Genomic DNA, 17,686 nt, shown 5'->3' with positions numbered 1-17,686 from the left:
CTTTTAAAACAGAAAGTGATACCTCATAAAATATTTATTATTTAACATTCCCCATATGTCTACTTTATGTTGGCATCATTTTGGAAATGTCATTTTATTTTTTTAGGACGTTAGAAGGCTTAGAAGTTTAGAAGAAATTCTTCAAATTTTTAAGAAAATTGCCAAAACCCACTTTATAAGGACCAGTTCAGGTCTGAAGTCACTTTGTGGGGCCTACATAGTGGATACCCCCATAAATGACCCCATTGTAGAAACTACACCCCTCAAGGTATTCAAAACCGATTTTAAAAACTTTGTTAACCCTTTATGCGTTCCACAAGAATTAAAGGAAAATGGAGATCAAATTTTTAAATTTCACTTTTTTGGCAGATTTTCCATTTTAATCCAATTTTTTTAACACATCGATGGTTAACAGCCAAACAAAACTCAATATTTATTACCCAGATTCTGCGGTTTACAGAAACACCCCACATGTGGTCATAAACTGCTGTATGGGCACACGGCAGGGCGCAGAAGAAAAGGAACTCCACATGGTTTTTAGATGCCATGTCCCATTTGAAGCCCCCTGATGCACCCTTACAGTAGAAACTCCCAAGAAGTGACCCCATTTTGGAAATTAGGGGATAAGGTGCCAGTTTTATTAGTACTATTTTTGGGTACATATGATTTTTTGATCATTCATTATAACACTTTATGGGGCAAGGTGACCAAAAAATTGGTTGTTTTAGCACAGTTTCTATTTTTTTTTTTTACAGCGTTCACCTGAGGGGTTCAGTCAAGTGACATTTTTATAGAGCAGATTGTTACGGACGTGGCGATACCTAATATGTATACTTTTTCTCATTTATTAAAGTTTTACACAATAATAGCATTTTTGAAACAAAAAAATTATGTTTTAATGTGTCCATGTTCTGAGAGCTATAGTTTTTTTATTTTTTGAGAGATTTTCTTATGTAGGGGCTCATTTTTTGCGGGATGAGGTGACTGTTTTATTGGTACCATTTTGTGGGACATACGCATTTTTGATCACTTGGTGTTGCACCTTTTGTGATGCAAGGTGACCAAAATTGCTTGTTTTGACAGTTTTTTTTTTTTTTTACGGTGTTCATCTGAGGGGTTAGCTCATGTGATATTTTTATAGAGCTGGTTTTTACAGACGCGGCAATACCAAATATGTCTATTTTATTTTATTTTTTCTATTTTTAATTTTATTTTTTTATTCCTTACTTGGGGACCTTTTTTTTTTACATGTGAAACTTTTTTTTATTTTATTTTTTTCAACCCTTTATTTTTTTTAATTTTATTTTACACTTTTCGTCCCCCATAAGGTCATACAAGACCTCTGGGGGACATTTGCTTCACTTTTTCTTTTTTTTTCACTGTTGATTTCTCCTGTAACTGGGGCTGACATAGTAGCCCCAGTTACAGAAGAAATGCACCCCCCAGAGAGGCTGTACAGCGTGATTCTGCGCTGTACAGCCTCAGAGCAGGGCTGATCGAGGTCTGTGAGAGACCTCACACAGCTCCTGCACTCTCCGGTCCCGGCGGTCACATGACCGCCGGGCCGGAACAGGAAGCGCATAGCGCTTCCTGCTCTGCATACACAGAGCTCAGTGAGCGCTGTGTCTGCAGCGATCCGGAATGCAGGGACACCTGGACACTGTCCCTGCCTTCTCTCTGGGTTGCCCTGCTGTCACTGACAGCGGGCAACCCGATCAGCAGCTGCACGATTAGCGTGCAGCTGCTATTTCTGAAAGGACGTTTTAAAACGTGCTTTCAGAAATAGAGGTCCACCCATAGGTCGTTTATATCCTATGGGCGGACTTAAAGTTGTTAAGGAAGTGGGAAGGATCATCGCATGGACAGAATTAAACCTGACCCATCTGTCTGCTTTACATATTTGAGGCTCCCTCAAACACTGTTGCTCACCAACATTGTCAAGGTCTAGCAGTTCCAGGAGAATGGTCTCTGAATCAAGAGATCTTCAAGCAGATTGCCAAGATGTGGGAAGTACAAGAGAATATCTCAGGGCTGTCAGGTTCAGTGGCTAGATGGAAACATTCCTCTCCATTTATCAGGAAGACAAACCATTGGCAGTAGATAACCTATCTATTCCTTGGAGGTGCAGGCTGGCCTACATTTGCCCTCCAGTTTCCTTGGTACTGATGAAGATCAGGGTAGACCAGGATACAGTACAGCCGTCATACCATTTGGACCGAAGAGGTCATGGTTCCCAAATCAGATGATTCAAGGGTGTTACTAAGACTTTCCCCAGTGCAGATCTTAGATGTCAAGGACACTCAACTCTGCCAAGATCTGAAAAGATTCAGCCTGACAAAGTTTAACCAGTCTCTATTAATATCTAGATGCCTCTCTGATTCATTCATGAACACCTTGCCACGCTTTGGGTCTCAATCTACCAAAAGTCATATTTCCCAACTTATAGCCTAAAGGTTGATCAGCATCTATTACTATCTACAGGCCTTTCTGATTCATTATGAAGACCTTGCCACACTCTGGTTTTCAATCCATGAAAAGATAATTTTGTTCCAAGCTCATTCAGATGAGTCAAGGGTACATCTAAAGACTCGCCACAGTGAAAATCATGTGTGTCTAGAGCACTCAACTCTGCAATGACCTGGGAAGACTTAACTGGACAGTCACTATAGCAACCTAGTAGCCTATCAGACACAGTCACAAAGACCTTGTCTAGCCAGGTCTCAATCCACTTAAAGGCTTACACAAGGATCAAGTGAATCGATTCAACGGGAATTGAGTGAATAGTTCCAAAGCACAGATTATCAACCTCTTATGCTTCCTGCAGGAAAGGTTTGGAAAAGGCCTGAGTGTATGAACCTAAAATGTCTAAATGTTGGCCATATATATTCGTCAAGTTATCCTTGTCACAAGAGTCCTTGATTAGCAGGTTCCTAAAAAGTTTGCTAATATGTGACCTTCCATACTCAGATCTGTCTCATAATAGGACTTGGCCTTAGTTCTAAATGTTTTAGACTTATCTCCCTTTGAATTTGAGAATTAGGTCCTATATACATACCTAGTCTAAAAAGGTAATTTCATCTGGCTAAGACATCTGCCATGAGAAGAGGGAGATCCTAGTCTTGTCATCAATGGATCTGTACTTCAGATTCCTCTCTGACAAGATTTTTGCTAATGGCATTATCAGGATTGTTCTTTGGTATCTGTAAACAGGTCTTCTCCTTCCAGTGTCTGTTATGAGCGTTCATCTAATGAGGAATATAATATCCATTCCCTAGATCTTTCAGGATGTCCTGAGATCTATTAGCCTAAAGAGAGCAGGTTGAGAATGTATTTCTTAGGCTAGTTTCACACTGTTGTTTACAGATCCAGCAGTTTGTTGTGGTCGGGAAGAGCCTGCCGGATTCGTAACTGCCAGATTACCATGTGGCCCCATTAACTATAATGGCGCCTGGCGGTGATTCATCTGAAACCTAGCAAATATGCAGAGAATCGGCTGGACAAATACTGCTGGGGTTGTGTCCGGTCAATTCCTAGCATTCTATGGTGGAACAGCCTGTCGGATGGCTGTGCCAGCAGTGTTAAACCAGGCTTAAAAGAAATGTCACCAATTTTTCTGCCAGTTAAAACCAGATAGTAGCACATATCTCTTTTTATTTTCCGATTGCAGATTTTTTTTTAATTCTAGTTTCTGAACATGATTATGGGAGCGGCCATCTTGCCTGAGCTGTTCTTAACAGCATTAAGAAAATTGCTGTATGGCTGCCATATGGGCCATAGACAATGGTCAGCAGGGGACCTAATTGATTTCTATGGGAGAGTTTTCTAGGCATGCTTCGTGACCTATGCAGAGGTCATTGTACAAGGAAAGGATAGATAAGCTCTGACAATCACCTATTGTGACTTGAGGATCATGGCTTATCTATACATAGAGGTGATATCTGTCATTGTAATCCTACCTGTTATGATTAGCAGATAACTGCAATAAAATGATCTGTGCAGACCAAGAAGTGGCACCTATTATGAGGTTTAGTGGCCAGTGCAAAAACTGAAGGAATTCATGGCTTCTGTTTACATATAGATAGTGACATGAAAAATTTAAAATAATCAAAAATTCTTTCAAAATATGTTAACATTAAAATGTAATTTGAACAATAGGTCATTTTTTGATGACACATTGCTTTTAATTCTGCAAGGAACAATGAGCTTAAGTGCCGGCATACATACTCTGGGTAGTCTTATTTTGTTCAGAATGTGGATCTGCTTAATTTCTCCTAGAAATAAATATAGAACTAACAGACCCGTGTCAGTTGGAGATCAGAGTGTTGGTCATATGACACAGCTGAGGATAAGAAGGAAAGTTATAACTCACAAATACAATAAAGTTTACACCATGTACCTTTCTAACAGAGAGAATACAATTTTTTGTGGGAGTGCTTCGTTAATCTAAATTCGTCCATGAACACAGCTACAGGTAGAAGCATATGAAGCAAGTCAGGGCAGTGGTCACAAACAATTTCAGAACAGTTCTGTACATATCATTATCTTCATTCTAACTAACAACAAAGTTGCTTGTAGGGGTATTCTCATCTCAGACATTTATAGCATACCCTGTGTCCTCTGGGACCTCCAACTATCTGTAGAATGGAGGTCTCAATCCCATCCCACTGACCACTATATCCAGGCTTTGTGCAGAGGTTTGGTCAGCAAGAAAAAGCCAAGCTCACTGTACCACTGTTTTCATAAACCATGTCTCCCCTCTCAGCTTGGGGGTATGCCATAAATGTCTTACTTACTTTATCTTACTTTAAAGGGGTTCTCTGGGAATTAAGAAAATGAAAATATTTTAATATTACTTTATGATAAATATATTCCCAAATACCTTGAATTAGTTAAAATGGCTCGTTTTGTCTTGGGAGCAATCATTAGGAGAAATAAAATGGCCGCCGTCCTATTAGTATACACAGAACCTGTCCTAATCACACAGGAGGACAAGTTACTTCACAACACAGAGGTAAAGAACTGCCTCATCTTCCTCTCTGCTCTGCTTGTCAGGGATTATGATCCTGAATACAGGTGAATCTCTGGGGGAATGGAGATGATGAGGAGACATGAGAGGATCGTGGGGTGTGGCTAATGAGTAGCATCATTTGTATGCAGTCTCCATTACCACAGCAACACATTACCACAGTCTGTCCTGTCCGTCCTCTCTCTACTAAATTTCCCAGAGATTCGTCTAAAGTTCTTATCCGCTGTATTCAGGATCATAATCCCTGACAAGTAGAGCAGAGAGGAGGAGGAGGCAGCTCTTTACCTCAGTGTTGTAAAGTAATTTGTCCCGCTGTGTGATTAGGACAGGTTTTGTGTGAACTAATAGGATGGTGGCCATTTTGTTTCCCCTGATGATTGCTCCCCAGACAAAATGAGCCATTATAAATAATGACAGGTATTTGGGAATATATTTATTATAAAGTAATATTTAAGTATTTTCATTTTCTTAATTCCCAGAGGACCACTTTAACTGTAAGAGTTGAAATATGTCATTAAGAAAATATACAGTGGGATGCGAAAGTTTAGGCTACCTTGTTAATCGTCATGATTTTCCTGTATAAATCGTTGGTTGTTACGATAAAAAATGTCAGTTACATCTCTCATATAGGAGACACACACAGTGATATCTGAGAAGTGAAATGAAGTTTATTGGATTTACAGAAAGTGTGCTATAATTGTTTAAACATAATCAGGCAGGTGCATACATGTAGTCACTGTTGTTGTAATTTTATTGATTCCAAAACCTTTAGAACTAATTATTGGAACTCAAATTGGCTTGGTAAGCTCAGTGACCCCTGACCTACATACACAGGTGAATCCAATTATGAGAAAGAGTATTTAAGGGGGTCAATTGCAAGTTTCCCTCCTCTTTTAATTTTCTCTGAAGAGTAGCAACACGGGGGTCTCAAAACAACTCTCAAATGACCTGAAGACAAAGATTCTCCACCATCATGGTTTAGGGGAAGGATACAGAAAGCTGTCTCAGAGATTTCCGCCGTCTGTTTCAACAGTTAGGAACATATTGAGGAAATGGAAGACCACAGGCTCAGTTCAAGTTAAGGCTCGAAGTGGCAGACCAAGAAAAATCTCGGATAGACAGAAGCAACAAATGGTGAGAACAGTCAGAGTGAAGCCACAGACCAGCACCAAAGACCTACAACATCATCTTGCTGCAGATGGAGTCACTGTGCATCGTTCAACCATTTGGCGCACTTTACACAAGGAGATGCTGTATGCGAGAGTGATGCAGAAGAAGCCTTTTCTCCGCCCACAGCACAAAAGTGCCGCTTGAGGTGGGCTAAATTTGGACAAGCCAGCTTCATTTTGGAATAAGGTGCTGTGGACTGATGAAACAAAAATTGAGTTATTCGGCCATAACAGGGGGTGTTATGCATGGAGGGAAAAGAACACAGCATTCCAAGAAAAACACCTGCTACCTACAGTAAAAAATGGTGGTGGTTCCATCATGCTGTGGGGCTGTGTGGCCAGAGCAGGGACTGGGAATCTTGTCAAAGTTGAGGGACGCATGGATTCCACTCCGTATTAGCAGATTCTGGAGACAAATGTCCAGGAATCAGTGACAAAGCTGTAACTGCGCCGGGGCTGGATCTTTCAACAAGACAACGACCCTAAAAACTGCTCAAAATCCACTAAGGCATTTATGCAGAGGAACAAGTACAACGTTCTGGAATGGCCAGCTCAGTCCCCAGACCTGAATATAATTGAAAATCTGTGGTGTGACTTACAGAGAGCTGTCCATTCTCGGAAGCCATTAAACCTGAATGAACTAAAGATGGTTTGTAAAGAGGAATGGTCCAAAATACCTTCAACCAGAATCCAGACTCTCATTGGAACCTACAGGAAGCGTTTAGAGGCTGTAATTTCTGCAAGAAGAGGATCTACTAAATATTGATTTAATTTCTTTTTTTGTGGTGCCCAAATTTATGCACCTGCCTAATTTTGTTTAAACAATTATAGCACACTTTCTGTAAACTCAATAAACTTCATTTCACTTCTCAAATATCACTGTGTGTGCCTCCTATATGATATATTTAACTGACATTTTTTATCGTTACAACCAACAATTTATACAGGAAAATCATGACGATTAACAAGGTTGCCCAAACTTTCGCATCCCACTGTATATATCTTCCTATACAGGGTTTATCAGATGTTTTCCAGAAGGTCTGTGGTATCAATGGCCCTTTTAAATCCAGATAGACAACCTGAAATAAGATATGTGGATCACCTAGAGATATATTGTTTGGCTTTACTGTATATAGCTGTATAACAGCATTGCTCGTGTGCAGTTATATACAGTATATAAAACAAATTCAATACTTTTATTATTCCTCACACCTGGGGTTAAGTGTTATATTAAAAAAGGTAATAAAAATTTCAGAAAAATGGTCGCTGAATTCATGTTGGCATTATTCCGGGATCATAAGCGATTCCTACTACTGATATATCACTCAGCTCCAGTATCTAGATAGGTTTACCATTAAACCCCAGGAATGTACATATGGGGTTAATTATCACAGATCACCCAGTCAGATAAATCAATGATATAGTCATCATGCCACCAATATCACTGTCTCCGCACAGGAGGGTTAGTCTATAGGAGCAATGAAGGTCACAACGCTAGGAGAAAATATATGAGCCAAAAAGACAATGCCTGTCAGTGACAATGGTGACGCTGTTGTGGAGCAAATAGATTTTATTTTATCTGTAAATCTTGTTTGTATGAAGATGAAATATTAATATGTCCACATACGTTACAAAACTATTACATGAAGCGTTGTTACTTCTCCCCATGTCACTCTGGACTCTCCCGCAGTGTGGGTGGAGGTATGAATACAGTGAGAAGAAAAAAGGTTCATGGGGACAATTCACTGACTATAATGGGATCTGTGCGGTTTCCATCCTGGAGAACATTTTTTTTAGCTGAGAAAAAAGTCTTGCATGCATGACTCTTCTCGACACTATTTTTGACAATTTCAGTGACAGAAGCCCCAAACTGAGCTAAAACAAATGTGGAAGGAGCCTTATATCCACAATATGTTTCCTCCGTGGATTTCAGTCACAATTGACCTCCAAGATATGTAATTTGATTGTCTGGGAGATCACGACTACCCAAGCTGTTTAAGGTCCATGAATAACCTAATATGTTAAACATGTGAAAAGGGTTTCTCTCTTATGTGACGCCTCTCATGTACATCAAGATTTGATTTATGTGAAAAGAACTTCCCACATTCAGAACATGAATATGGCTTCTCTCCTGTGTGAATTCGCTTATGTTTAGCTAAGCTAGATTTATATGTAAAACACTTCCCGCATTCTGAACATGAATAGGGTTTCTCTCCTGTATGAGTTCTCTCATGAATAACAAGGTGTGATTTATATGGAAAGCACTTCCCACATTCTGAACATGAAAATGGCTTCTCTCCTGTATGACTTCTCTCATGTTTAGCTAAACTAGATTTATATGTAAAACATTTCCCGCATTCTGAACATGAATATGGTTTCTCTCCTGTGTGATTTCTCTGATGTTTAACAAGATTTGATATATCTGTAAAACATTTCCCACATTCTGAACATGAATATGGCTTCTCTCCTGTATGAGTTCTCTCATGGATAACAAGGTGTGATTTATATGTAAAGCACTTCCCACATTCTGAACATGAAAATTGCTTCTCTCCTGTGTGAATTCTCTGATGTCTAAGAAGATTTGAATTATGTGTAAAGCACTTCCCACATTCTAAACAGGAGTATGGCTTCTTCCTTGTGTAAATTCTCCTGTGTGTACAAAGACCTGAGCTTTCTTTAAACACTTCACCACATTGAAACCTTTTAACCCCTTTCTGCCTGATGCTTGTGGCAACTAACTTTGATTGGTCAGGAGACCGTTCCTCACGATTAGGGGGATTATAGGATAGGTTGGTCCTGTTAAGTCGTGGATGTATATTAAGGGTAATGAGGTTTCCTTCAGAAGGCCACTGCACGATATTGTCATCCTCTTCTTTATAATTTAGGGATAACGTGATGTTTTCTTCAGATTTCTTACTGGAAGTTTCTGTTCAGATAAAAATTTAAATTAGTGAGTCTTTTTTCAAACTACAAAGTAAACAAACGTATAACATTCCTATTAGGCTGGAAGTGGATCCAGCAGGAAGGTGAAGTATTAGCAATTCATTCTGAATCCACCCCTGGCTTTGGCAAAAAAAAAAAATACATAAAAAATGGCTTTTCTAAATTCCTGACAAAAGTCCAAGATTCTGTTTTATACCCAGTCATGATTTTTATTACATACAGTAAATCCATACTTAAAAACCTCAAAAATTTGAAACGCTCAACCATGGCTGACAACCAGCTCAGTACTCTGGCAACACATTTTGCACTTCAACACCTAATAGGCATCCCTTTATTACATTCCGTGACACAATAAAATAAAATAGATCTTAGACCTCTGATGTCGGTGAGGAATCCAGATGATAATGCCCACCAGGAGCTTAATTTGCAAGCTCTTTTTAGTGTACCTCCTCCCCTGCTGCTGCTTCTGAAATATCTCTACTCAGTGCAAACTGCAGTCTCCCTTGCTCGAGTGAGAGATTCCCTTTCTTCCAGCTGATGTTTCAGCATGAAATTATAGCTTCTAATTCCATCACCTGCTATCTTGAAGCTATGGTAACTTGGGGCTATGAAGACAGGTTGAGCACATGTGAGACTTCAGATAACTCACAGAAGCGTTATTGAAAGAGAAATAAGGTAATAGCTTATTTAAAAAAAAACTCTAAAATATAACCTTTAATAATACATAATAAAACTATTAAACAAAAGAATTATATACAGGGAGTGCAGAATTATTAGGCAAATGAGTATTTTGACCACATCATCCTCTTTATGCATGTTGTCTTACTCCAAGCTGTATAGGCTCGAAAGCCTACTACCAATTAAGCATATTAGGTGATGTGCATCTCTGTAATGAGAAGGGGTGTGGTCTAATGACATCAACACCCTATATCAGGTGTGCATAATTATTAGGCAACTTCCTTTCCTTTGGCAAAATGGGTCAAAAGAAGAACTTGACAGGCTCAGAAAAGTCAAAAATAGTGAGATATTTTGCAGAGGGATGCAGCACTCTTAAAATTGCAAAGCTTCTGAAGCGTGATCATCGAACAATCAAGCGTTTCATTCAAAATAGTCAACAGGGTCGCAAGAAGCGTGTGGAAAAACCAAGGTGCAAAATAACTGCCCATAAACTGAGAAAAGTCAAGCGTGCAGCTGCCAAGATGCCACTTGCCACCAGTTTGGCCATATTTCAGAGCTGCAACATCACTGGAGTGCCCAAAAGCACAAGGTGTGCAATACTCAGAGACATGGCCAAGGTAAGAAAGGCTGAAAGACGACCACCACTGAACAAGACACACAAGCTGAAACGTCAAGACTGGGCCAAGAAATATCTCAAGACTGATTTTTCTAAGGTTTTATGGACTGATGAAATGAGAGTGAGTCTTGATGGGCCCGTGGCTGGATTGGTAAAGGGCAGAGAGCTCCAGTCCGACTCAGACGCCAGCAAGGTGGAGGTGGAGTACTGGTTTGGGCTGGTATCATCAAAGATGAGCTTGTGGGGCCTTTTTGGGTTGAGGATGGAGTCAAGCTCAACTCCCAGTCCTACTGCCAGTTTCTGGAAGACACCTTCTTCAAGCAGTGGTACAGGAAGAAGTCTGCATCCTTCAAGAAAAACATGATTTTCATGCAGGACAATGCTCCATCACACGCGTCCAAGTACTCCACAGCGTGGCTGGCAAGAAAGGGTATAAAAGAAGAAAATCTAATGACATGGCCTCCTTGTTCACCTGATCTGAACCCCATTGAGAACCTGTGGTCCATCATCAAATGTGAGATTTACAAGGAGGGAAAACAGTACACCTCTCTGAACAGTGTCTGGGAGGCTGTGGTTGCTGCTGCACGCAATGTTGATGGTGAACAGATCAAAACACTGACAGAATCCATGGATGGCAGGCTTTTGAGTGTCCTTGCAAAAAAAGGTGGCTATATTGGTCACTGATTTGTTTTTGTTTTGTTTTTGAATGTCAGAAATGTATATTTGTGAATGTTGAGATGTTATATTGGTTTCACTGGTAAAAATAAATAATTGAAATGGGTATATATTTGTTTTTTGTTAAGTTGCCTAATAATTATGCACAGTAATAGTCACCTGCACACACAGATATCCCCCTAAAATAGCTAAAACTAAAAACAAACTAAAAACTACTTCCAAAAATATTCAGCTTTGATATTAAAGAGTTTTTTGGGTTCATTGAGAACATGGTTGTTGTTCAATAATAAAATGAATCCTCAAAAATACAACTTGCCTAATAATTCTGCACTCCCTGTATAACCCCCACAAAAGAAATATACATGGAGATAATAGACGTGCCCACAAAAAGAGTGTGTGGCTAGATATACTGAAACAGATACTTAGGCAATATCCTGGGTAAGTACACATAGACAATACTATGTGAAAACAATGTGGGCTGCTTAGTATATTTACTCACAATTCCTGTGATTTTGGAAATATGCCCATCAGGGTTTATCATAAGCGGTGTTGTTGGGAGATGAACTATCCCTGGCTGTCCCTTTTGGCTATCCCTGCCTAAAAGCGGAGCACCCGCCCCGAAAGGTGCGACCCCACTTATCGTGGCTAAACCCTGAAAGATGCCCTAGAAAGCCCTAAAAAACGTATAAACATAAGTCCCAACGCATTTCCCCATTAACGATGGTCATGGTTCATCAGGGGACAAAAAGCAGTATCAGATGAAGTAGAAATGCTGACAACCAAGATAGTGTGGGCGCAATAATATGTCCAAAATCGCCCCTATTTGTACCTAAAATGATAGATGTGTTTTAAAATGGTGTTCCCGCTCTGAGGGGCGTGATTTGCCGGGAAGATGGTTATGGCTCCACCCTACTTCCGGTAAAATGGAACGCAAATGCGTTCCAAGAGTATAAATACAAAGTATTGGCACTATAGGGGATATATTAGATATATGCTATTTTAAACCAATATATTGCGCCAATATTATACTGCCACGGCCATGGCTATGACCGTGACTCCTTAACCGCATGCGGTTGCCTGCGGTTTAGTTTGGGTGTTCAACCACAGGTGAGGGCCGCTGGTGTGTGGCCTCACTTGTGGTTGCCACGGGCAACTAGTTGTGTTGTGTATGTGTCAGCAGAGCAGCCTGAGCAGTGCTAGGCAGCTTGCTGCAGTGGCATGCGGTTACACCTGACTACCTCTATGTTAGGTCTGTGTGTATGGTGTGCACTGTGTTTTATGTATTGTGTGCACTTCCCCTTTAAGTGGTGTTTTCCCTTCCCTGGTGGTGGAAGGGTTAACTCCCTTTCTGTGTGTGTGAGACACTGGGTGTGTCTGTGTGGGTGTGGCCACTTAGGCCTATAAAGCCTCTGTGTTTGGCATGGCTCAGTGGGTTGTTTCAGCCATGCTTAGCTGGAGCAGCCTCCTCTGAACTCCATCTGCCAGTGGGGGCCACCCTTGTGGTCATAAACTAGTTGTCATTCTTAAGTTTATGTGATGTCCACTTGATGTTTCCTTGTGATGTTATGCACCTATGGATCTGGGTTCCTGTGTGTTTGTGTGTGCTGTGTCCACTGGTGTTTGGGTGTGGACACTTGCTTTATTGCACGGGATCCAGTCTGTGTGTCTGTGGCAGGTAGGTGTGGAAGTGCTTTTCAGCCTTCTGCCATATCCATAGGCCGTTTATATTCCTTTCCCTGCAGCTTGGCCAGTGAGACTCCTGTTCCTTCGTGTCCAGAAGGAACAGGTCGTCTTACCCTGCTCCTTGTTCCAGGGCAATCCTGAGGGCTAGTAGGGACCCCAAGGCATCCGGTGTATGAGTCCTCCCACCTTCAGGGTTGACTCCTATGGATAGGAGTCAGGGTCAGTTTAGGGACGCGATAGGAGGTGACCTGCTCCCTAATACTGTCGTCCTGGTCAAGCAGCGCGTAACATCTTCTGGCATCTCACGGCTGAGGGTTTTCCCCATCCTCAGCCATGACATATACTAGTTCACCTACATACCAAGATAGGGTAGACGTATAAGTAAACTGAAGTCCCGGAATGAGTGTTATTGCCGAAGAAAAGACAACTTCCAGAAAATGGAACGCACCAAGCGGACACATCTGTGGAATGCAAATTCACTAGCCTCGTGCGTTCCACCTGCCTGCACCAACGACCATAAATTGTAATATGCAAATAGGGGAGGAGCAGCATGAATTTAAAGCGCACCTGTATTTGAAAAGGGTTAGCCAAGAATTAGCCAAAAATCAAAAGTGAGAAAGGGGGATAATAAAAAATAAAAAAAACAGGGAAAGAGTCAAGTTATACCATTAACCATGGGTCCCCTTAGAGCTATAATTGTACACATATGACCAATTTTGGTCAGATAAAGAAGCAGGTTAACAAGTGTACGTAAATAAGAAAAGGAAAATACATATTAATAGAAGGGAGTACATGAAAGCAGGGGGATTTTAAGAAAACAAGCAAAGGATATCTGTTCATTAAGGCCAAGTGGACACACAGTTTTAAGACGGTGTATCCACTGGGCCTCCTTGCAGAGAATCCTATTGTCCCAGTCACCACCTCTAGGGAATCTATGGATTACTTCAATTACTTGGAATTTAAGAGTCCTAAAATCTCAGTTATGATGTTCCAAAACGTGACGTGCAATAGGTTTATCACGATGATGACTAATGTCACCAAGATGATCTCCTACCCTACGTCGCAATTCACGCTTTGTCTTACCAACGTAGTTTAGGGGGCATTCACAAGTATATAAGTAGACAACACCCTGAGTCCTACAGTTTGCAAAATCTCGCATTTGGTAGATCATACCTGTCAATACACTGGTAAAGGTGGTAGACTTAAGGATCATAGGGCAGCAGAACCAGTCATTTCCGCATTTAAAGGTCCCAGGCGGTTTTCAAGCCAGGTACCCTTTCCATGCGGTTTGGTATAGTGACTAAGTACCAGTCTATCTCTGATTGATCTGCCTCTCCTATAGGTGACTATTATAGGACCCTTAAATTCCAAGTAATTGAAGTAATCCGTAGATCCCCTAGAGGTGGTAACTGGGACAATAGGATTCTCTGCAAGGAGGCCCAGTGGATACACTGTCTTAAAACGGTGTGCCCGCTGGGCCTTAATGAACAGATATCCTTTGCTTGTTTTCTTTAAATCCCCCTGCTTTCATGTACTCCCTTCTATTAATATGTATTTTCCTTTTCTTATTTACGTACACTTGCTAACCCGCTTCTTTATCTGACCAAAATTGGTCATATGTGTACAATTATAGCTATAAGGGGACCCATGGTTAATGGTATAACTTGCCTCTTTCCCTGTTTTTTTATTTTTTATTATCCCCCTTCCTCACTTTTGATATCATAATTCTTGGCTAACCCTTTTCTAATACAGGTGCGCTTTAAATTCATGCTCCTCCTCCCCTATTTGCATATTACAATTTATGGTTGTTGGTGCAGGCAGGTGGAAAGCCCGAGGCATAATATCATTATCTGGCCAGTGAATTTGCGTTCCACAGATGCGTCCGCTTGGTGCGTTCTTTATTTTTTTTTTTGGAAGTCGTCTTTTCTCCGGCAATAACGCTCATTCCGGGACTTCAGTTTACCTATACGTCTACCCTATCTTGGTATGTAGGTGCACTAGTATAATATTGGCGCAATATATTGGTTTAAAATAGCATATATCTAATATATCCCCTATAGTGTCAATACTTTGTATTTATACTCTTGGAACGCATTTGCGTTCCATTTTACCGGAATTAGGGTGGAGCCATAACCATCTTCCCAGCAAATCACGCCCCTCAGAGCGGGAACACCATTTTCAAACACACCTTTTTAGGTATAAATAGGGGCGATTTTGGACATATTATTGCGCCCACACTATCTTGGTTGCCAGCATCTCGACTACATCTGATACTGCTTTTTGTCCCCTGATGAACCATGACCATTGTTAATGGGAAAATGCATCGGGACTGATGTTTATAAGTTTTTTTTAGGGCTTTCTAGGGCATCTTTCAGGGTTTAGCCACCGATAAGTGGGGTCGCCCCTTTCGGCCGGGTGCTCCGCTTTTAGGCAGGGATAGCCAAAAGGGACGCCCAGGGACAGTTCATCTCCCAACAACACCATTTTTGATGATAAACCCTAATGGGCATATTTCCAAAATCACAGGACCCGTGAGTAAATTTACTAAGCAGCCCACATTGTTTTCACATAGTATTGTCTATGTGTACTTGCCCAGGATATTGCCTAAGTATCTGTTTCAGTATATCTAGCTGAACCCTCTTTTTGTGGGCACTTCTATTATCTCTATGCATATTACTTATGTGGGGTTATATATAATTCTTTTAATAGTTTTATTATGTATTATTAAAGGTTATGTTTTAGAGGGGTTTTCTAGTTTAGTAAGCTACATGTGAGATTCAGCAACAGTTGGGGAGGAGGTGCAATGAAAAGAGCTTGTGAACATAGTTTAAAGGTAGACAGAAATGGAGTATAGCTCATGAACGCTCTTTAGTTCTACCTGGACTCATAAAATGCTCTTTTTAGCATCAGCCATTCTGACATGGAATTTCAACGTAAGTGCATCAACCTCATCAGGTTTATGAGATCTATTTCATACCACATACAGGTATATAGTATATAGTATAGTCAGAGATTCTCTTGAATATTGTTATAGACTATTTGATCATGGCCATAGTGTATATTTAACAAGATATATGAGGTAAAGCACAGGTCTCAGGCCGAATTCATGGACACGACAATGGGGTCTGTACAGCCTAATGGCCTTACCATCACCAAATATTACATTTATAGATATTTTCTGGGATGTAGTGGAATAGAAAGATTGAGATTATCAATCACAGTCTTTAATAAAGGCTTTCAGCACCCATTGGGTTTATTAAACTAAGAATTCAGGGTGTTTTAAGGGAAATTGATGGTATGCATTTCCTGCACAATAGAGTACATATAGAACAGACACAAAAGCTGTGCCCGCATAATCTCTAGTGGGTGTTTGGATGAGTCATGTCCTGCAGAACCAGCCGGGATTAGAGAAGAATCTGATCAGAGATCACTGTCAGCTGGATAAGGGGAACACTTCATGATGTGATGGGGACATCTCCAATCAAAGAGCAACACACCAGCTGGTGATCAGATTCTCCTCCTGCCCTGAAGGCTCCAAGGACAGAATCTGAGATCACTTTCTCCATTTATGATTCCATACCTGTGGTGACATCTCCTGGAATGTCCTCCTCCACCTCACTCTTACACGAGTGATCGCCCATCATCCTCTCTTCTTCATTCTCCACTTTAATATCAGTCAGATCTTCCCCCTGATTTCTCATCTGTAACAATTCAGTACAATACAGCAGACAGGTGGGAAATCTAACAGATCCACATAAGAGACCCCCACAATCTATGACCCCTCTATGACTGCAGGACCCCCCTATATTGATGTGTATAGGGCTCAGCTCCATCTACCTCAGGATTCTCTAGGACCTTCTCATCTGGACAGTCCTGGGAATACAGAGGACGGGGACATCTGTCTGGTGGATTTCCTCTCCTGGATCCATCTGTGGAGACAAAAGCACACAGCGACTGAATACATGGCCTCCTGTAGATCTGTCTATAGATCAGACTCTTCTCTCCAAAGTTATAAAACGTTCATACCTCCTTTGAACAAGTGTATGTATACATTTTTAACTCCTTCCCAAAATCTGCCATACATGTATGGCACAGAGGAAAGTGACTTTACAACAGCTGACATAAAGCTATGGCGCTGGTTGGGTGGTTGCAGGTGCTGCGTTCTCTCTATCAGTGGCAGAGGTCCAGCTGTTCCTAACATCCAAGCCTTTGCTGTATACGCCGGCATGGGTGAATGCATAAATGCTGGAGCATTTACTCTTTGTATGCCACCGTCAATGCCGACCATGGCATACACAGAGTTTGCAGAGTGAGGGGGCCTCCCTCTCTGACCCCATTGAGTCCCCATGCCGCGGTGATGGGGACCCGATGGCTGGGAAGGCAGCCTATTGCCTTCCACAGGCATCGGGGCTCGTCTTTTTTCTTTTCTTTTTTAAATAAATAATAGTTTCAAGAAAAAAGTGCCTTTTCATGTCATTAAGCCGTATACAATAAAAAAATAATAATAATTTACATATTAACATATTAGGCATCGACGCGTCTGTAATGACCAGCTCTATAAAAATATCACATGATCTACCCTGTCAGATGAACGGCATAAAATTTTTTAAACGACTCCAAAATAGCAATTTATTGATCACTTGGCATTACAAAAAGTGTAGTAGCACGCAATCAAAAAGTACTATGTACCCCACAATGGTACCACTGAAAATGTCACCTCATCCTGCAAAATATGAGTCCCTACACTTGACAATTGACAGAAAAACTTAAAAAAATATAAAAAAAACATTAAAAAATAAATGCTTTTATTGTGTAAGATTGCAAACAAAAATAAAAAAAATGGACATTAGGTATCACTGCATCCATAATGACCTGCTCTATAAAACTATTTCATTA

The 17,686-nt window shown here is 40.7% G+C and overlaps 1 protein-coding gene across 1 annotated transcript in view; it reads right to left on the bottom strand.

Moving 5' to 3' along the window:
* LOC122923688 (zinc finger protein 260-like) overlaps positions 1-17,078 on the bottom strand; it is a 46,521-nt gene extending 29,443 nt beyond the window's left edge. Inside the window, exons 1-3 of the mRNA XM_044274540.1 lie at positions 16,817-17,078; positions 16,371-16,397; positions 8,265-9,121 (exon numbers count right to left, since the gene is read on the bottom strand). Coding sequence (XP_044130475.1) covers positions 8,265-9,121; positions 16,371-16,397; positions 16,817-17,078 — 1,146 coding nt within the window. The remainder of the gene's footprint in view (positions 1-8,264; positions 9,122-16,370; positions 16,398-16,816) is intronic.
* Positions 17,079-17,686: the final 608 nt, after the last annotated feature.

The sequence above is a fragment of the Bufo gargarizans genome, unplaced genomic scaffold (genome assembly GCF_014858855.1).
Source record: "Bufo gargarizans isolate SCDJY-AF-19 unplaced genomic scaffold, ASM1485885v1 original_scaffold_1806_pilon, whole genome shotgun sequence".
In the NCBI taxonomy this organism is placed as follows: Eukaryota; Metazoa; Chordata; class Amphibia; order Anura; family Bufonidae; genus Bufo; species Bufo gargarizans.
Note: the sequence above shows the minus strand (reverse complement) of the source record. Positions and strands in the feature narration are given on the sequence as shown.